The 21,432-nt window shown below is 42.3% G+C and overlaps 2 protein-coding genes across 2 annotated transcripts in view; one reads left to right on the plus strand and one right to left on the minus strand.

Annotated features, from left to right (window-relative positions):
• LOC135197183 (vacuolar protein sorting-associated protein 33A-like) overlaps window positions 1-6,780 on the plus strand; it is a gene marked incomplete at its 5' end in the record, with an annotated part of 29,004 nt that extends 22,224 nt beyond the window's left edge. Inside the window, 1 exon segment of the mRNA XM_064224181.1 lies at window positions 6,637-6,780. Within this exon segment, the coding sequence (XP_064080251.1) occupies window positions 6,637-6,780 (144 nt within the window).
• A 155-nt stretch (window positions 6,781-6,935) lies between these two features.
• LOC135197192 (vacuolar protein sorting-associated protein 33A-like) overlaps window positions 6,936-21,432 on the minus strand; it is a 33,062-nt gene continuing 18,565 nt past the window's right edge. The window contains exons 2-4 of the mRNA XM_064224193.1: window positions 20,625-20,818; window positions 7,236-7,425; window positions 6,936-6,968 (exon numbers count right to left, since the gene is read on the minus strand). Coding sequence (XP_064080263.1) covers window positions 6,936-6,968; window positions 7,236-7,425; window positions 20,625-20,818 — 417 coding nt within the window. The remainder of the gene's footprint in view (window positions 6,969-7,235; window positions 7,426-20,624; window positions 20,819-21,432) is intronic.

The following is a 21,432-nucleotide window of genomic DNA, read 5'->3' on the forward strand; positions in this document are numbered from 1 at the left end:
TTGACAGTCTCCACCCGTGAAGCGATAGGGACTTCACGACTGGTGGTACCTCTCCACGTGAGGGCTGACACAGAATGGTTGCTCCATGGAGGTAACTCTCTTGGCACATTACTAGGAGTTCCAGTAGGTCTGGAAACCACTCTGCTTTCGGCCAAAAAAAAAAAAAAATCGGGGCTACCAGGGTCATCTTGAGGTTCTGAGACCGCATTACCCTGTTTTCAGAACCTGACGGATTAGACAAAATGGAGGAAATGAGTACACGTCCAGATTGTCCCAGGGGTGTTGTAGCGCATCTTCTGCTACTGCCTCTGCGTCCGGGACTACTGAACAATACACTTCCAACTTTTTGTTGTACCTGGTTGCGAATAGGTCTATGATCGGTCCTTCCCACAACATGAGCATCCTGTCCACTACCTGTTGGTGTAGGGACCACACCGTTCCAGAATCTGATCCCTGCGGCTCAACTTGTCGGCCACTATGTTCCTTTTTCCCGGAATATACCTGGCCTTGATGTCTACCAGGTTCTCTATAGCCCACTGGTGAAGTTGAACTGTCATCACATGTAACTGCCGAGAAACTAGGCCTCCTTGCTTGTTTATATAAGCTACTACTGTGGTGTTGTCTGACATCAATACCACTGAGTGTCCCTTTACTCTCTCCCTGAATTCTTGTAGAGCCAGGAAAGCTGCTTTCAACTCCAGCACGTTTATATGGAGTTCTCTGTCCTTGCAACTCCATTTTGCTGACACCATCACTCCTCCATATGGGCTCCCCAGCCTTCTAGTGACGCATCCGAGAACAGCAAGAGGTCCGGGGAGGATTGTTTGAAGGGGGGCACCCACTGTCAGATTGTCGTCGTCCACCCACCACAGCAAGTCTTTCCTCACTTCTGCCGACAAGGGGAATTTGCTCGTACGGGTGATCTACTGTTGGTGACCAAAAACTCCTTCATCCTCCATTGTAGGGACCGAAGGTGTAGCCTTCCTTGTGGTACTAGCTTCTCCAGGGAGGTTAGGATTCCCAGCACCACCTGCCACTGTCTTGCTGGCTGTGTCTGCTTTCCCAGAAAGGCATTCAACACTTGTTTGCATTTCTCTACTCTTTGGTCGTGGCGGGAATACTTTGGCTTGTGTTGTGTCTATCACCATTCCCAGATATTCCAAACGTTGACTTGGATCCAGCTGCGACTTCTGCTGATTCACCACAATACCTAGGCTGTGACAAAGCTGCAGGAGGGCCGCCCTGTCCCTGAGTAATTTCTCCCTGGACTTTGCTATCACCAGCAATCGTCCAGATATCTTATTAGCCTGATCCCCTGAGCATGCGCCCACGCCGACACGAGGGTGAACACTCCTTGTAAAAACTTGAGGAGACGTTTGTCAATCCGAAGCACAGGACCTTGAATTCGAAATCTTTCCCTGCAAGACTGAAGCGGAGAAATTCCTTGAAGACTGATGGACTGGTATCTGAAAGTATGCGTCCTTTAGATCGACTGTCAGCATAAAGTCTCCGATTCTGACTGCTTGTAGAACCGTTTTTCGGAGTTTCCATCTTGAAACTGGTTTCCTTATAAACAAAAAGATTCAGCGTTGACAGGTCTATTACTGTCCTCCCACTCCCCGTTGGCTTTGTTTGGGTACCAGGAAAATCCTGCTGTAGAAGCCTTTTGCCGGACTGCATACTTGTTGAACAGCTCCTTTTTCCATCATCTTCTTCACTTCGTCCTGCAGAATAGTTGGCCTTCTGAGATTTGTGGGCATAAGGTTTGACGTGGGTAATGGTTGATCTGTCAGGGGCGGGGTTACCTCGAACGAATCAAATACCCGATCCTGAGAACATCCACCACCCATGCTCTGCCCCTAGTTCCTGCCACACCTTCCAGTGATTTGCCAGGCAACACCCCACTGGTGTGGCCGAGTGATGGGAGGCGCCCATCCTATCTTCTTGAGCCTCTCCCTATTCCCCTATTGCCCCTTCCTCTGTTGTTTCTATTGTGAAAGGGCCGATGAGTTATCCTCTTTGGGGAAGAGGGTCTTGTGACTCTATTTTAATGTCTATTATGGGATGCTATCCTCTACTGTCTTCTTTCGAGACATCTGCTGTTGTCTTCCCTCCAAAGGAGTAGTTTGACTGTTAGACGTTTTCCTAACTGCCTGTTGCACCAACCTATCGTTAGTGTCCATCCTTCTTTTCTATCTATCGCCTCTTCAGTATGACCTCTGGCAACAGTAGTTGCGATTCCAAGATATCCCCATTCCTCATTGCTAACAGGGAATCCAAATCCACATTGCAGCTTAGTCTAGCCAATGCTGCATCTCTCCTCATTAGCAGGATATTTGCCCAAACATTGGCACTTACGTTTTGTCAGGTACGCAATTGCCTTGGACCCTGACTGTAGTAATCTAATGAACAATGGTTCATCCACTACTTTCCTTGTTGCTTCCGAGGATGCAATTTTTGCCACTGCTGTTGACCAAAGGTCTAACCAGGAAGCAGCCTGAAAGACAGAAGAAGCTGTTGCTTCTAACGTAGCAGCCTCTTGGTACGTCATCGAAGGGCACTCCATTTTAACCTGATCCAAGGTTAATCCAGGCCTTAATTCTTACACATTAGGGTTCATTTGTCTAGACAGCAAAGGGACCTTCGGTGTCGTATAATATTTCCTTTGCTTTATCATTGGAGGGGGAATAAATTTAAATGATCTATTAGATCTTAAGGAATTATCCCTCCCTGCAATCTTTGCATTTACGTGTTGCAAGACCGATTCCGCATGACTCGAACAAGGCAATTCATACGACACCTTGGTATCCCTCTTTAGTCCAAACGCCATGTCAATTCCAGGAGGAAGCATACTGGCCGGTGTTTCTGTCTTCTCCGAAAGGCTATTGAATTGACGAATCAAATCAATAACCTCTGCATACGAGGCCAGAAACTTTTGGTTTTCTCCTTCCTCCGGCTCTAGTGTACCACTCTCCGTCACGAGGGATGTTGTCTCGCCTCTATCTTCTACAGACGGCCCGGAATTCCACGGCCGCCTGCCCCTACCCCACGGCCGCCGGTCTCTTTGATCTTTGCTGGCCGCTGTTGGCTCGATCCCGGATAGTCAGCAGGGAACGAGAACGTCTCACTCTTTCTCTGCTCACGGATCTAGAGCGAGAATCTCGTCTAGATCTCCAAGATGAAGGCTCCTTAAGACATGAGAGGGTAAGTTCGTCTCTATTAGCATTGGCATCGTTTTTCGAGCGTCGGCGAGCCCGGCCTCGACCTTCTATCCAGACGGACACTGCCTTCCACGAACGTATCCGCCGAGGTTGCCAACTCTCTATTTTTCGTACTTTTAACCTCTTCATTACCGAAAGTTTGTTTGGAGGTAGGTGGGTACCACCATTCAAGTCTACTACACCGCACCGGGTGCATAAAGGTGGTACGCATAGTACCACCAAAACTCCTCTTTTCAGATAGGGACTTCCAATCTTTCTGTAATTTCGGTTTGAAGAGTTTGGAGCAAAATAAACAGTATGACACGATGCCAGACGTATGATGATGAACCCAAACAAATATTATTACTGCTTATAGTAGTGTGTAGGTGACAGATGAACTGCGTCTCAACAAAAATCACACAAAACCAGACAAGCGTAAACATGTAATAACTTCTGCCCAAGTAAAAAACCAGTTGTATCATCATTTACTGTATTTATTTATTTATTCACTTATTACATTTTACAAATAAAACATATAAACACCAGATAAATGAAGGTAAAAATAAAGCCTTATAGTAACTTTATATATAAAAAACCAAACCAGAGAAAAAAGCAAAAAAAGCGATTTTTTCTGAGGACAAGAAACTTGAAAAATTAGTTTAGATACCCCTGATGCCCCTAAAGTTGTTTTTCTGTGATGAAAACTAATCTTAGAAAAAACGTAGAAAATGACATCACCACCAATTTTTGAAAGATATACTATAAAAATTTGCGATTTCCATATTTATTGGTGGGCTTTCGCTTTAGTTTTTGCTTTTTTTTTTTTTCTATTATTACGTGCTTATTACTGTTCTATTTTTGATAATACTTTATGTGCATGTTCCAGGTGCGATATACCAACATTCTATAAGACCGAATTTCTATTCAAGACCGTAGTTTTCTCACCGCACCACCCCAGTGTCCCCTTGTACAAGCGACACTGAGTTTCACATTTTTTTTCATAAAATCATTTATTTTCCCTGTAGGATGATAAAAAACTAACAGAGAATATGCATTATTATAGTGCTAATAATACCTGATAATTTCATTAGCCTTTCTTGATTAGTGTATTTTTGGCAAATATTTTTACGATCGGCACCCTTCCAAACTGGAGTCACTACCGAGAGATTCAGTTCGGCAGCGAACGCAATGTTTACATTCTGCTCACCCACCCGGTAAAGAAGGGGTTAATAGGAGCCTTATCGTCCTTCGTACGTATTTTGAACGGCCTTACGGGCGAAACTGGGACCTGCATTCCATCCTCTGCTGCACCTTTCGCCGCCAACGTCGATTTTACCAGAGGTATCGCAGTTTTTGCGATCCGAACTGGCAACTCCGCCTCGGCCGCTAGCTCGCCGGCCGTCACCTCTCTCGCTTGTTCGGACTCTTGCGAACGGCTTCGTCTGCCAACCTTGTGCTTAATAGCCACTGATTTTCCGACCTTCTTGCTGACTTGGAAATGACAGTCTTGGTCCGAAGAAGAGGAAGAATTGATTCTTCTCCTCTTGGCCCGAGGATCTGCCAGGAACTTCCGAATCCTCCTCCATCCAACGCTTGACACTGGCGCTCGCCGTGACGTTATCGGACTTAGCGATGGACGCCGAACTAGAGGAAGAAGACGAAGGCGAATCACACTTTTTCTTTTTGTCTCTCTTATTCATTCTCTCCTCTATATCCTGTAATTTCTGCATTACAGTTTGCATTGACGGGTCAGAAGGCGTATTAGCGTCTGGGTGCAGCGAAAAAGGCTGAGAATCGGTCTGTGACGTCATCACGCCTGCCATCTCAGAGTGTGACGTATGTTGTGACGTCATCCCTCTCGTAGGGAGAGACTGAGAGGTTTCTGCTGGCAACCGCACGTTTGCTGCCAAACTACCTCCCACGTTCTGCATCGCTGTAAATACTGAGTGGGATGGTGAAGCATTAATTCCCATAAATTGCAAGCCCGGGGGATGAGGAACATTCAGCACTGCCGGACCCTGCTGGAACCGTGACGTCATATAATGCGCAAGCAGACCATCCAAGGTTGGTACGCCTGGGTAGGCCCTAGCGCTGACCACGTACCATCTAACCTATGCGCTTGAGTAGCCAGGAGCCTGGAACAAAGATGGCGGATCTCCCCCTCTACTTGCTGGGAACAAAGGAGAGTGCAAATTATTCATAAATTACCCAAGGCCCCTCCTGACGTTTCCGATACAGAACCGCTAGGAGAAACCGAAGGGGTATGAGACAATTCAAAAGCAGGTGGAGAAACATATGGAGCAGCCTGGTTTATTACCGATACAAAAGAAGCCGGTAAGGTTTGGTCATCCAAAGATGGCGTCACCCCCTTCCTTTTGTATTGGCTTTTCCCATAGAACTTCTTCCACTGTTCCACCGACCAACCGCGACAAACAGAACATGGATTAGTAACCGTACATACGTTTTCCCTGCACCTACTACACGTTGGATGAGGATCCGTCGACACCGAAGTTAAGAACCTAGAACATGGAAAGTCACTGACTCCTGGGCATTTCCTTTGTCTCCTCTTCGAAGCGGTAGACGATCCCGATGTTGAGGCAAAATTCTCCATCATCCCACGTATACACTCTTACCACACACTGATCACACTTGGAGAAAGAAAAGGAATGAAAAATAAAAAATGAAATGGATAAAGAACGGGCAAACTGAAAAAAACCGGCTTTAAATGAGATAGACAGTAACACGTCTTATCTTAAAGGCAGTAGGAAAATAACTGATGGGTCACAGGTAGCCGTGGGCATTCTGGGTATACATGCCCCGTGACCTGGTATAGATGCCATTAGTCCCTGGATCTCACAAGTGTAATTTTAATTCTACCGGTTTCCAGCTTGGCGCTAGTAAATCCTAATGTTAAGACCGAAGGTTTGTTTCGTGTATGAACAAATGAGAGAATTCTCCTGTACTTGTATGTTGGCTCATTGTAGTAAATACTTTGGAATGAATTTGTAGGCCTAGAAAATTAGTCGTGAACTTGACAGAAAGGGTAGGCATAGTAGTCAACATTCCAAAGTCCAAACTGATTCCAGCTAAGTCAATGCATTACCTGGGACGGTAAGACTGAAGTTCTTTTTCAGGCTTCTTCTACTTAGCAATGGGCTGACACTCTTCTCTCAATTAAGACAGAATTTATATTCTCAAGATAAGTGGATGAGTTTTGGGTCACATGGGCTTAATAAAAAAAATTTGTACCTTTAGCGAAACTGGGGGAGACATATTTGCAGTCACCTCAAGAACCACTTCTTATGTAAGACACACCCAGACTAAACTTTAATGGAAGTGACAAGAAGTGAAGAATGCTTTCCTCTGGTAGACCAATAGAAATAATTTGTCAGAATGTCTCTGACAAATCAAAACCCAGACCTATCATATTACCCAGGTGCTTCTGTCCAGGGTCAAGGAGGACAGGATAGTGGCAGATGAAGTCCCTCCTTCAAATCAACAATTTACAACTGCTGACAGTCTGGATGGCTGTAAAGGAGCTGGAGGTACTAAACAAGACTACATCAGTGTTCTTGACTAACCTGTCTTGCATCAAGAAATAGGAAGGTACAAAATCTGTCAGTCTTTCAACTTAGTCTAGGTAAGACCTTCTGCAGACAGAAGCATTGGGAATCCTTTCACAAATGGCAAAATCTCTTAGTCAAGTGGGTGCACTGTATCCTATTGTATGAACACCTACCTTTTCACACCACTGGGATTCTCAGTCATCTAAGAACCAGTACAACCAAATATTTATATGCAAAAAAAATATATATATACATTATACATATAAACATTTTCTTATGGATTTGTTAATGTTCTAAAAAATTCAACACTATATATAAATATTTTCTTAAGGATTTGTTAATCGTCTGGTTTTTTATTCAGAAGTATATTTTTAGTGACAAAATGAATTTTTAAAATCTCATTTAGGAATATAACTTGTCCAAAAAGTTATTTAGTAGAAAATTGTAAAATGGTTAAGGAAAATCTTACACTGTAACATAAAGGTAGCTCCATCGACATAAGGTCTGACTCTAAACGAAAAAGAAGAAGTGGTAATTCAGATATTGATGAAAAAGATCCTCGAACGCCATGTTCCTGGAGGCGCCGCTCACAGAGAAGAGATATACGAGGTACAAGCCACAAATGATATTCTTTTTTGCTACCTCCTTTAACATCCTCCCTGAAATGAAAAAAAAATCTAAAAATATTGTTCTCTTGAGAGAATCTGCCAGTATGAGGATTATTATTTTTTTTTAATAAAAAAAAGGGTATAATGTGGTTTCTTTTCTTTTTAAAATGAGTAAGCTACATCTACTGTACTTTTATGTGCTGTATTTGGCAGAGTATCAAAACAGTTTAACCAAAGAATTCAGTAAAACATTCTCAACTCTAACAGACTGCCCCAAAAGGGTTTGTTTTTATGAAATGTTCAAGATCTTATTTAATACAGTAAATTGCAATTCTTTAAAAAATGATATTGTTAAACTACAATAAAGTTTTGTACATACTTACCTGGTAGATATATACTTAGCTATAGTCTCCGACGTTCCCGACAGAATTTCAAATCTCGCGGCACACGCGACAGGTAGGTTAGGTGGTCTCCCTTACCCGCCGCTGGGTGGCGGATGTACGAACCACTCCCGTAGCTTGTCAGATTTTTCTCTTCCACCTGTCTCCTGAGGGGAGGCTGGGTGGGCCATTAATCGTATATATCTGCCAGGTAAGTATGTACAAAACTTTATTGTAGTTTAACAATATCATTTTTGTACATGAACTTCCCTGACAGATATATACTTAGCTGATTGGCACCCTTGGTGGAGGGTAAGAGACAGCTCAATAATACAGGTAAGACGGGAAACAACTAATGTTGTAGGATATAAAAACCTTGGTTCTCACCTTTTCAGGATGAAGACTTCATAGATACTGTCTCTGAGTCTGCATTGCCTGGAGAGCTACAGCTAGGACGTGACCTGATGCTGAAAGACTCTCGGATCTACCACTGGGATATGTGATCCCCTATTGTGGTAGAATCCAAGTTGGATGCTGTTAGAGGGACCTTGTCCGCTTACCTAACAGATCCTTACCACTACCTCTGCAAGGAGCCAAAACTCACCAGACCACCTAACCAAAATACAAAGGGTTAATATTACGACAAAAAGAGGTGCCTCCTGCAACCTCTTTCAGACCACCAAAAAACAACAATATAAAATATAGGGTAACATATAAAAAATTTACACAGGATAAGTTTCAGCTCCCTGCCCCAGCACCGAATCCGCCGATACGAAAGGACCCAAGGCGAAGCATTTATCATATGTTGATTTTTACATCACGTAGGTAGTGGTTTGCGAAAACCGATTGGCATCTCCAAAAAGTCGCCTCCATCAAGTTCCGCACAGACATATTTTTTCTGAATGCAAGCGAAGTTGCGATGGCTCTCACCTCGTGAGCTTTCACTTTCAGTATTTTAAAATGTTCTTCCTTACAAGCAACATGTGCCTCTGTAATAAGGCTTCTCAGAAAAAGGAAAAGAGCATTCTTCGACATGGGGCGAGTGGGGTCCTTTACAGAGCACCAAAGAACATCTTGATTAGCCTTAAGTTGTTCCTTCCTCTAAGGAAATACTTCATAATTCTATAGGGCAAAGAGTTCTTTCAGGCTCTTCCCCTATTAGAAAAGATAAACTACGAACTTCAAAGCTCCTGGGCCAAGGCCGTGATGGGTTTTCATTCTTTGCAAAGGAAATTTGGAAGAAACGAACACACCATAGAATCTTCCTTAAACCCTACATTGCCCTCGATAGCTTGGAGCTCACTCACTCTCTTAGCTGTAGTAGGGCAAAAGGAAGATGGCCTTCTTCGTCAGATCCTTGAAAGAGGCTAAGCCAGGAGGTTCGAATCTAGACGATCCAAGGAATTGTAGAACTACGTCTAGATTTCCAGTTTGGTACTACATGAGGACGCTTAATGGTTTCAAATGATCTAATAAGATCGTGCAAATCCTTATCATCGGATATCTTTAAGCTCTATGCGAAATACCGCCGCCAACATACTGCGGTATCCCTTAATAGTTGACACAAGCAGATGACATTCTTCTTTGAGGAAAATAAGGAAATCCGCAATTTGGGTCACAGAGGTACTGGAAGAGGAAATGTTCTTCCTCTTGCACCAACGTCTGAAGACATCCCACTTTGACTGGTATACACGCAAGGTGGAAGGTCTCCTCGCTCTTGCGATTGCTTTAGCAGCTGTTGCTGAAAAGCCTTTCGCTCTGACCAAACTTTGGACAGTCTGAAGCCAGTCAGACTGAGAGCGAGGAGATTTTTTGTCGGTACCTGTCGAATGTGGGGTTGTCTAGTAGATCGCTCCTTAGCGGGAGCGATCTTGGAAGGTCCACCAACCATTCCAGTACCTCTGTGAACCATTCTTGGGCCGGCCAAAAGGGAGCGATTAAGGTCATTCTCCGTTGAATCGGACTCTACGAACTTCTTAATGGTTAGCCCCAGGATCTTGAAGGGGGGAAACGCGTAGACGTCGAGTCCGTTCCAGTCTAGAAGAGCATCTATTGCTAATGCCTCTGGATCCGATATCGGAGAGCAGTAAGGATCCAGCCTCTTGTTCTTTGACGTGGCAAAGAGGTCTATGTGTGGCCTGCCCCATAAACTTCCACAGGCTCTGGCATACATCCAGATGAAGGGTCCACTCTGTGGGAAGGACCTGATCTTCCTGCTGAGGAGATCTGCTCTTACACTCCTTTCTCCCTGCACGAACCTGGTGAGAAGCTTGATTCCTCTTTTCTTCTGCCCAACAGAAGAAGGTCTCTTGCTGTCTCGTACAGGGATAAGAAGGAATGCGTCCCCCCCCCCCCTGTTTCCTGATATATGCCAGAGCTGTAGTGTTGTCCGCGTTGACCTGCACTACCGATCTTCTGACTTTGGGCTCGAAAGCCTTCAGAAGCCAACCACACAGCCATCAACTCCTTTCTGTTGATGTGCCAGGCTACCTGGTCCCCCACCCAGGTACCTGACACTTCGCTGGTTCCCAGAGTTGCCCCCCACCCCGTGTCCGACGCGTCGGAGAACAACACCAGGTTGGGGATCTGGGATTGAAGAGGACAGTCCCTTCGCAAAGAGGTTGGGATCTGTCCACCATAAGAGATGTTTCTTGATGTCCTGGGATAACGACAGGGAGAACGTCAAATCCTGAGAACGACGACTCCAATTCCGATGAAGAAAGAATTGTAGCGGTCTCAGGTGCAACCTTCCTAGGGAAACGAATTGCTCCAGCGAGGAGAGCGTCCCCAGCAGACTCATCCACTCCCTCACTGTGCATACTTCTTTCCCTAAGAAGGTTGTTACTCTCTCGAATCCTCGGGCTATCCTTTCCTGAGAGGGAAAAGCCCGAAAAAAACTCAGAGAGTTATCTGTATCCCCGAGATACACACACTCTTGCTCGGGAATTATGAGACTTTCTTGAAATTGACGAGAAGTCCCAAAGCCTTCGTCATTCTAAGGTTACTTGTAAGTCCTTCAAACAACGATCTTCTGAATGGCCCTTATTAGCCATCGAGGGGGAGGGGGGTACATGGATATCCTCACCCCTTTCAAATGAAGCCATTGAGCCACATTCCTCAAAATCCCCGTGAACACTTGAGGGGCCGTCGAGAGGCCGAAACACAGAGCCCTGAACTGAAAAATTTTCCCCCCCATCATGAATCTGAGAAACTTCCTCGAGGAAGGATGGATCGGTACGTGGAAGTAAGCGTCCTGTAAATCCAAGGAAACCATCCAGTCCCTGGACGAAGTTCTGCCAGCACTGAAGAAGGCGTTTCCATCGTGAACTTCTTCTTTTCTACGAAGAAGTTCAGGGCGCTTACATCCAACACCGGTCTCCATCCCCTGAGGACTTCTGAACTAGGAAAAGGCGGTTGTAGAAGCCCGATGAAAGATGGTCTGGCACTAGTTCGATCGCCCCGATTCTCCAGCATCTGATCTACTGCTAGATGGAGAGCTTGATTCATGATGGGGTCTCTGTACCTGGCCGTCAGTTCCCTTGGGATGGTCGTCAAGGGAGGTCTTTCGACGAAAGGGATGAGGTAACCTCTCCTCAAAATAGACAGGGTCCAAGGATCTGCCCCTTTTTTGGGCCCAGACTTCTGCAAACTCTAAGAGTCTGGCGCCCACCGTTGTTTGAAGGACTTGCAAGTTATTTGGGGGCTTTAACAGACTTGGCGAAAGTCTTACCCCTTCTTGAAGGTCTACGACCTCTAAACGTAGAGGTTCTTGATGAAGATGCCCCTCGAAGGGTTCTCGAACACTTGCCTTTTCCTTCTTAGCCTTGGTAGGGAAGGAAGGGCGAGGTTTTCTTGCCGACTGTGCCAAAAGGTCCTGGGTGGCTTTGGCCGAAAGTGACCTCGAAATGTCCTGCACTCGATGTTTCGGGAACAACTGAGTAGACAGAGGAGCAAACAGCAAAGAAGACCTCTGAGCATGGGAGACCGACTTCGTTAAGAAGGAACAATAAACCGACCTCTTCTTCACGATCCCGGCCCCATAAAGGGAGGCGATTTCACTCGCTCCGTCTCTTACCGACTTGTCCATACAAGACAAAACACACATAAGATCTTCTGGCGAAATTGACTCTGGCACTTCAATTTTCTTGGCTAGACTCCCAACGACCAATCAAGGAAGTTAAATACTTCTAGCACTCTAAACATACCTTTGAGCCATATGATTCCAATTAATTCATTGACCAAGTAGTCTTAGCAGAGTTAAGGGCAGTTCTCCTTGTCGAATCTACCAGCGCCGAAAAAATCCGAATCAGCCGAAGACGGTAGACCCAATCCTAAGGGCTCTCCTGTTTCGTACCAGAAACCAGCGCGTCCTGATAACTTCGAAGGAGAAAAGCGAACATCGTTTTCCCCGCTTCTTCTTTGGAAGCCATCCAGGAAACCAAAACTCCTCAGTGCCTTCTTCATTGAAAGAGTTGGCTTCATCCTCACACAAGAAGAACTCTTCGCTGTCTTCGCCGTTTTGAAAAAAGTGAGTGAGGAGAAGGAGGAGCCGTAGGAGTTAGGGAATCCCCAAAAACTTGTAAAAGTAGCTCTGTAAGCTTCTTGTAAGAAGAGACAGCAGCAGAAGTGTTCGGTTCCTCATCCGAACCTTCTAGGACGTCTTGTCGACGCAAGAGCGCGGAAGATCCTTAGGTGACGAAGGGATCCTAGTAGGAGTTGAGCGAGAGGTTGGAGAACGCCCTCTATTAGAAGAGTTCACATCCACTGAGAACGATGAGAAGATCTGGGATGTCTACGATGAGACTCCCTCTTCGAGGTATACGGAATCTCAGCCGAAGGAGAGGTAGGGCTCCTACTCCGAGAATCCTCGGAAATATCCACAGGGCGCTTACGAGGAGGCGAGCGCTCCTACTATACTCTATGCGCCTATCCTGAGGCGAGCGGCTGCCAGGGAAGAGCGCCTACGAAGAGCAGAGCGCTTGCGGTCTATCCATACCTGTCCAGTTGCGTACGATCAACGGAGTTCGACTGGAAGGCGAAATGCGCCTACTAGGAGAAGGCTGCTTGCGAGAACTCTTGACGTCTAACAAGAGGGTAACATTCAGGAGAAGGGCGCTTCAAAAAACTAACGAGCGCCTACTTGGACCAGGAAATATGGCTAGCGCTTCCGGGATTCCTGGTGCATACCAAGAGACAAACGGTCAGGAGAAGTGCGCCTAGAAGCGGGAGAGCGCCTACAACGGAGAAGGGCGCTTGAAAAGACTCTCTTGTTGTCTGCCCCTAGGAGAATAATCAGGAGTATGACGCCTTAAGAGACGAGCGCCTACTAGGAGATCTATGTGCAGGTAGGCTCTTGGCGCCTACCTTGCGGGGAGCGGCTAACAGTAGGCCGTCTATCATGCACACGACTCCTACCAGACTCTAGATGCCTGTCAGGAGAGAAGTCACGATCCGACACTCGAGGAGAGTGACATCTGGAAGAAGAACGCCCTACTTGTATAAGGGCGCCTTCTAGAATCTTGAGGCTGCTGAGGAGAAGTCTCACGCGAGGGAGTTGAAGAAATAGCGTGATGAGCAGTGCAGTGCGCTTACCGGAAGCGGGAATCCAATCTGGAGAAAAACTTCTTTCTCCATAGAGCGTCCTACCGATGTTTGGCGCCTTGAAATCGAAAAAAAGAGAAGCCAGAGGCGAGCGAGGGCGCTCAACGCGAGCAAGGGCGCTCACGCGAGCCCCCACCTTCATACGAAACCTCCCCATATGAAGGAGAACGATCCTCTGAAGAGCGGCGCCTAGATCTCTTGATCGGAAGAGAAACGTCCTTCTTCCTACGTGATATAACTGCTAGAGATCTGCTAGCGCCGTGATCTGAGCTTGAAGTCCCGTGAGTACTCTCGTAGGAGAATCTTGTTGTTCTTCCTCGGAAGCAGGCGCCGAGCGCGGAGCGCGGAGAAGAAGAACGATCACAGGATTTCTGGGTTTCTTCGCCTCCACCGACGATTCTTCCGGGAAAACCTCCGGACTAGAAGCCAAAGGACTGCAGGGAGCCTTCCAAGCCCTCTTCAACGGGCGCGACGCATCCGGGGAGTTCCAACCTCTCTTCGGAGAGGGAGCGACGAAGAGGAGAAGCATTGGCGTAGGAGCTCCTTCTTGTAGCTCCGATCGAGGCAGCCTGGGAGCGTACTTCAGGATCTGCCGAGGGGACGCCTGACCGGTGGGGGCTCTCCCTAGACCTTACAGGGGAGAGACCTTACATCTTGTTCGGGTTTGCCCCAGGTCCCTCAGTGTGAGGCACCTCAATGTCTACCAGAGAGTTGCTAGTACATCTTCCGGTATATTTTGCATCTTCCAATCTTGGATGGTCTGGATGCAGTTTAGATATTTGTCGAGCTTATTCTTAAACACATCTACGCTCACTCCTGATATATTCCTCAGATGAGCTGGCAACGCATTGAATAGACGCTGCATTATCGATGCTGCGGTGCGTAGTGGATTAATGTCCGTGTGGCTTTCACCTTATTTTTCCTGGTATAGTTTTGGGCACTATTAATCTACCTCTGCTTGCTCTTTCTGATATTTTAGTTCCATGATATTTTCTGCTATTCCTTCTATCTGTTTCCATGCTCCGAATTATCATGTAGCGTTCTCATCTCCTTTCTAGACTATATAAAATTTTTTTAAGAATTGTAGTCTTTTCCCAGTAGTCTAGGTCCTTAACTTCATTCTATTCTAGCTGTAAAGGACCTTTGTACACTCTCTATTTGTGCAATATCCTTTTGATAGTGTGGGTACCATATCATATTGCAATATTCAAGTGGACTACGAACATATGTTTTATAAAGCATATCATGTGTTCAGCTTTTCTTGTTTTGAAGTGTCCGCCGTAACAACATTCCATTTTTGCTTTACATTTTGCCAACAGAGTTGCTATTTGATCATTGCATACATGTTCCTATCATCATCACACCAAGGTCTTTAACAGCTTCCTTATTTGTGATGGTCTCATTATTAGGTCCCTTATATGCATATAGCTTTCTTTCTCTGTCTCCATAATTTATTGATTCAAATTTATCAGAGTTAAATACCATCCTATTTACCTCTGCCCAATCATATACTTTTGTTAAGGTCTCTTTGTAGAGAGTCTTCCTATCTTCATCACAAGTTAATTTTATCTAACTTATTCTTGTGTCATTCTCGCGAAACTACTCACTACCGAATCCTTTCAACCATTATTGTCTATGTCTTCAATCATAATAACAAACAGTATTGCAGCTAACACCGTACCTTGCGGCACACCGGATATTACCTTGACTTCATCCGATTTCTCGTCGTTTGCAACAAACTATCTGTTTTCTGTTGTGTAAAAATTCTTTTAACCATCTCCTTCCACTTATCCACGATATTGTGTTTTCTAATTTTCTTCGCTAATATATTATGGTCTACTTTATCAAAAGCTTTTGCAAAGTCTAAATAAACCACATCTGTTTCATTTCCGCTTTTCATATTTTTGAATATGTTCTCACGGTGGACTAACAGTTGGGTTTGTGTTCCCTTTTTCCGGAGGTACGAAACCATGTTGGTCCTTTATTAACAAATTATTTTTTATTAAATGTTTCATAATATTTTTCTTCATTACCCTTTCATACACTTTCATAATATGTGATGTTAGACTCACAGGTCTATAATTACTTGCCTCTAGTCTTGATCCACTTTTGAAAGTAGGGTAATATATTGCTAATTTGTGCTCATCATAAATCTTGCCTGTATCTACACTTTGTCTTAATAATATTGCAAGTGGCTTTGCAATAAGAATGAACTACTTTCTTTAACAAAATAGCAGGAATTCCATCAGGCCCTGCAGCAGCTCCATTTTTAATTTCATTAATAGCCTGCACAATATCAGCTTCATTAATATCTATGTCAGCTAAATATTCACTATTTTCATCCCTTACTTCTATATCATTATCTTCATTATCTATTCTAGGGGTGAATTCTCTCTTATATCGTTCTGCCAGTATGTTGCAAATTTCCTTTTTTTCATTCGTTAATCTCCCTTCAATTCTCAGAGGGCCTATTTCTATTCTTCTTTTATTCATCTTCTTCGCATATGAGTATAATAGTTTGGATTTTTGCTTGATATTTAATAGGGTTTTTTCTTCCAAGTCCCGTTTTCATTTTCTTTTGATTGTATAATCTTTTGTTCTGCATTTTCTATCTTACTTTTTAGTTCTATAACTTTCCATGCATTTTTTTCTTTTGCAAGACCTTTTTTCCACTTTCTGATTTTCTGGAACAAGATCCTTCTGTCTCTTGGTATGCATGAATGATGTTTACTTTTCTTCTTCGGTATATATTTTTCCACTATTTTCTCCAATATTTTATATAATATCTCCGTATTTACCCTTATGTCATCACTTACGAAAATGTTATCCCAATCTTTGTTTAATTCTTCATGAATTTCTGAAAAAAACCATTTTAGATTTTTTAACTGTAGAAGTTGTATTTTCCATATCCTTCCCACTTTTTCATTTCTTGCTTATCTCTATTTTCACTTGCTTTGGAATGAACTGTTAATTCTATGACATTGGTCTGAAATATTCGCATTATAACTATTATTTCTTTAACATAATTCATCTCGTTCACAAATACTAGGTCTAAAGTATTTTCCTTTCTTGTTGGCAGGTGATTTATTTGTTGAATGTTGTATTCTAGTAGCATATCTAATAGCTTTTCAAATTGCCCTCTTATCTTCTGCACTACTATTACTCTCTTTTTCCTTTTTTTTTTTTTTTTTATATGTATAAGTACAACCACAATCTCCTATTCGTTCTTTCCATTCTACACGAAGGAAAGTTGAAGTCACCCAGATTAGGAGAATACGTCCAGTTCCTTGTGATTTTCTTTCTTACTACATATATCATCCAATTTTTCAATTATTAAGTCAAACTCTTTAGTATTAGGAGGTCTATATATTACTATGTCATCAATTTTTCAGATTCAAATTCTACCGCTATTAGTTCACATTCTGAGTTATATATTTCTCATATATTTTTCCTTGTTTTTTGTCTTTCCCATATATTGCGGTTTCCCCCTTGATTCCTATTTTTTCTATCTGATCTATAGTTTGGAAACCCTTTTATTTGATCATCATTCCCAGTCTCTTGGGGAATACCAGGTTTCATTATATTCATTATATCTATTTTCTTTTCATTTTGGGTTAGTTCTTCTAAGTACTCTATTTTTCTTTTTGAGTTACTCGTAACTAAACCCTGCGCATTCATCACTATGATGGTTTGCGTGTTTTTCTCCTTCATTTAATACTGGTAGTAATAAGGATTTTCCCATGTCTCTTTCCTGTTCTGGTATGTTGTTCTTTTTTCATTTCCAGGAAATTCTGACATTAAAAAATCCAACTTTTCCATATATTTGATCTTCCTTCATCATAATTATTTCATTTTGTGTCTGAATCTGCAATTTTCTCCGTTTCTGCAATATCCTCTTGCATAATAAATACAGTTATTATCTCTTGAGTAGAATTTCGGAGCTGATGCTTTGAAATTTTTTTGCTGACACCTCTGCATATCTCATTGGTGGTTTGCTTTTCTCTTTTACCTGATATTCTTGATTTCTCTCTTTATTTGTTTCTTTCTTATTTTGGATTTTATTACTTGGTTGGTTATTTATTTGATTATGATTCATGGCTACAGGGTGCATATATTTGCATTTTTTGTCGAACTTACATCCTTTTCCTTTCTTTTAGGGTTTTTTACATATTTTTGGATGCAGATCTCTGCAATCATCCCCATATCCATCTAAGTATGCACATTTACCATATATTTCATAGTTTTGACATATCTTAGGATGTTTGTAGTAACATCTTTCTCCAAATCTGCAATTCCCTCTTTTTCAAAAGGTTGCAGATTTTGTCTTTCTTGTCTATTTTTTCCTCTTTCCCGTCATTGTATAGATCTGGGTAGAGCCTCTTCGGGATTTGCTTTTCTGTTGTCATATCGTAATTTATTTCTTCGTAGGTATGCTGCTTTATTGCCTCATATGTAGTATCAATGAGTATCTCTGCATCCATAACTTTATCTTGTTCTTTGTTTTCCATTATTTTTTCTGTCATTTCATTTTTGTTTACTTCTCTTCCGTTTTCCTCTTCTTCTTTTTCTTCTTCTTCTTCCTCTTCCTCTTCTTCATCATCCTCAACTATTTGTACATTCAATCTTGATTTAATAACATTGTCTATCCATGATAGACATGTTGAACAAAAAATTCTTGTATCTTTTCTCAAATCTTGTATTACCTCAGCACACTGTGGATGGGTCGGAATGTTGCATGCAGCACATTTTCTGATTAGGTTTTGTGGATTGACTATGCTATACCAAACCTTACACAGTTTGCATGCTTTGGCATTCTTTTTCCTAATGCATCAATTTAGGGTATTCACAAGATTCACCTTATTCATTTTCTTTGTCGGAATATGTTGGTTTATGTATATTTTCTTTATGAGTCTCTTGACCACTTGGATTTTATTTGGAACTTCTTCAATTATTTTCAAGATGTTTTCATTAGATTTGTTCCAGTTTGAAGGATTATATCCTTCTAATATATCTATGAATGCTTTTGTATCTTTTTGGTTAGGACTGTTGCTGATTTCATAGATGAGAAATGCCAGTTCCCTTCCTGCTACCTCATCGTATTGTCGAATCTGCTAGACACGCCAAATTACGCCACCTCTTACCGCAGTTGGAACTTACTGCCATCTTGTTCTGATTTATAGTATTACACTTGATAAACTAACTTAGAAGACGCTTTATCTTACTATTTTTTCATTTTCACACTAATCTTATCACCGATAGTTCACGAACACTTCTAGATATTTCTCAAATTCTAGTCGTATGTTAAACTTGTGATATCTGTTGATTATCTGACTTCACGCGGGTACGACTCACCAAGCAAGATGGCTAGCCCTCCTGCGGCTTTCGACTTTCCTACTCCACTGGAACTGGGAGTCTGGAAGAGGTCTAGGCCTAGAGGCACTAAGGAGCCGGTCAGACGCACCCTCCACAACACTGGGGACACTGCACTGATCACTAACACCTCTCCTTACCTTCCAACTGACGAATCTTCTGATCCATAGAAACGAATCGTGGCTTTCAGAGCTGCCGCCTCCGAAGGCGAATCTTCGGCTTCGGTGCGGGGAGCCGGGGCTGCAACTTGGGAAGAAGGTTCTAATTCTACATTAGTACTATTAGGATCCACATCCAACTCACTCATTCTAGATCTGCTAGAACTTCTAGAGGAAGCCTTACGCGCTCTATCACGTTCCAACTTCCTAACATAAGAAGAGAGAGCCTTATATTCTTCTTCATTCAATCCCTTACATTCACTACAAGGGTTAGCAAAAGAACATTCATTCCCCCTGCATTTCATGCAAACCGTGTGGGGGTCTACCGAAGCTTTCGGCAACCTCACTTTACATCCTTCATTCACGCAAACCCTAAACAAAACCGAAGTTTTAACTACTGAATCTAGGTCAGACATCGTTAAAGAAAATCCAAATCAAAATCAAACCGGTCCACAATCAGCGTATGCCAAGCCAAACAAAGCGAATACGTCACCAAAAGAAGTCCAAATTAACTCCAGGCAAGCGAGAATCGAAAAACTATCGAGAGGAACCGACAACAGTTGTTATCGTTCCCGCGACAGAGAAAAATCTGACAAGCTACGGGAGTGGTTCGTACATCCGCCACCCAGCGGCGGGTAAGGGAGACCACCTAACCTACCTGTCGCGTGTGCCGCGAGATTTGAAATTCTGTCGGGAACGTCGGAGACTATAGCTAAGTATATATCTGTCAGGGAAGTTCATGTACAAAAATCAATTATTGAACAAACTGCAAATGTTGGAGATTACGACATATGGTAGTTCCTTCGATGGATTTAATACCAAGACTTAATATTCATTGTTGGCTGAAAATCTGTCACTGTCAGAAGTCTGCAGCAGTCCAAACCATTTGTGATTCTGCTCTATTGATGGGAGATAGAATCAAAACATCGATTGTAACTGGAGGAGCTCAGAGGAGTACAGGTTACCAGCACCACAGGTTATAAAATACTTATAAGAGTTTCCAATGACTAAGGACGGTGGTCAAACTGAATAGGATTGCCACCTCTTGTCTGTTCAGTGAATTTCAACAATCTGTCAAGTTTCTTTCTCTTTGGTTTGACTAGCTAGGGAACAGAATGGGATTTTGGTTGCTGTAAATTTCTGTGTGAAGCTTCCCTTTAGGTATACCTAGAGTGGATACTCCAAGAACTTCTATATGTATACAGGAAGATATCAAGACCTTATAGCATGCATTTTTTATACAAATGTATCAAATGAAATTAAAAATTTGCTTATGGCATGATATGAGTGCTAATAATGACTACAAATTCTGTTAAGAGTAAACTTTCAAGTTGTGTACCTGTCATATACTTGTGAAACAGCAGAAAATTAAGATAAAACTGGGAAAACAGAAATAAATTACTGTCCATCATCACACACTGCTCAGAGAAACTAAATGAGTATGTAAAAGCATTCAACATTTCATATAGTATCCTGAATTTATCTTTACTTCACACTCGTTCAGTAATCGGGTATATTATATACTTTACGTACGCTTTTTTAAAAATCTCCCATAAATTTCAAAGAGCACTTTTATATGATCTGAGCTTTATACAATTTTTCTAACTTCACTGAAGATATCAAACCAAATTTTTATCATACAGCACACATTCTGGAAAAATACAAAACATAATGTTTAATAATCTGACTGTGACATCTGAAGTAAAAAGAAGGTAATTATGTAATGTACTATTGTACTTACATTCTTATTTGCTGATTGATTTTATCCATAAGGCTTGTCTGTGGACGTGACAAAAATATTACGTGGGCAACATTATTTTGTGGAAGTTTGTTAGAAGATATGTAAAACATCTTAGACACGTCATGACTTCGTAAGAAGGAATAATCAGCAATATGACTGAAGGCTCCAGCAAGTTGTTCATCCCAAACTATTGCCTGTAGAAAAGGAAAAATCCATTTACAAGAGGTTTCAAGTGCAATATTCTTAATTTACTTCTTGGAAATGAAAACATGCATTCCCACATGATATGATATACTGACTACAAGTAATGTTAGTACATAGGCCTTGACTTGACGATTTGAAATAAATATTTCAAGCCTCAGTGTAATAATTTACAATTTTTTTTTGTTCTAATAACACCTGTCCAGTCAAAACAAACAATACAATCTACAACTCATCACAGCCTATCCTGAACTATTCTTGTATTTTGATTAACGACCATAATTTAATACACATCTTTAAAATTATAAACAGAACAACAAATTTGAGATTTATTTGTGCGATATTAAGTGCTATGTACACCAAAAATGTTTTGTTACCGAAAGCGACTAATACGTATCAATGAGATAAAAGTGTTCTATCTGGTACCTACAATAATATAAAAGTTATCTCTGCGTAACAAAGTTTGGAAAGCTCAGTCTGGGAAGGAAATTTGTGTTGATGAAGACGTGTAGTTTGAAAGCTCAACATTATAACTTTAAAACATACCATACTGTACTTAATATTTTTTTGCTGTTATGCACATGAAAATGTAGTAGCAAGGTTAATA

This window comes from Macrobrachium nipponense, chromosome 23 (genome assembly GCF_015104395.2).
Source record: "Macrobrachium nipponense isolate FS-2020 chromosome 23, ASM1510439v2, whole genome shotgun sequence".
NCBI lineage: Eukaryota > Metazoa > Arthropoda > Malacostraca > Decapoda > Palaemonidae > Macrobrachium > Macrobrachium nipponense.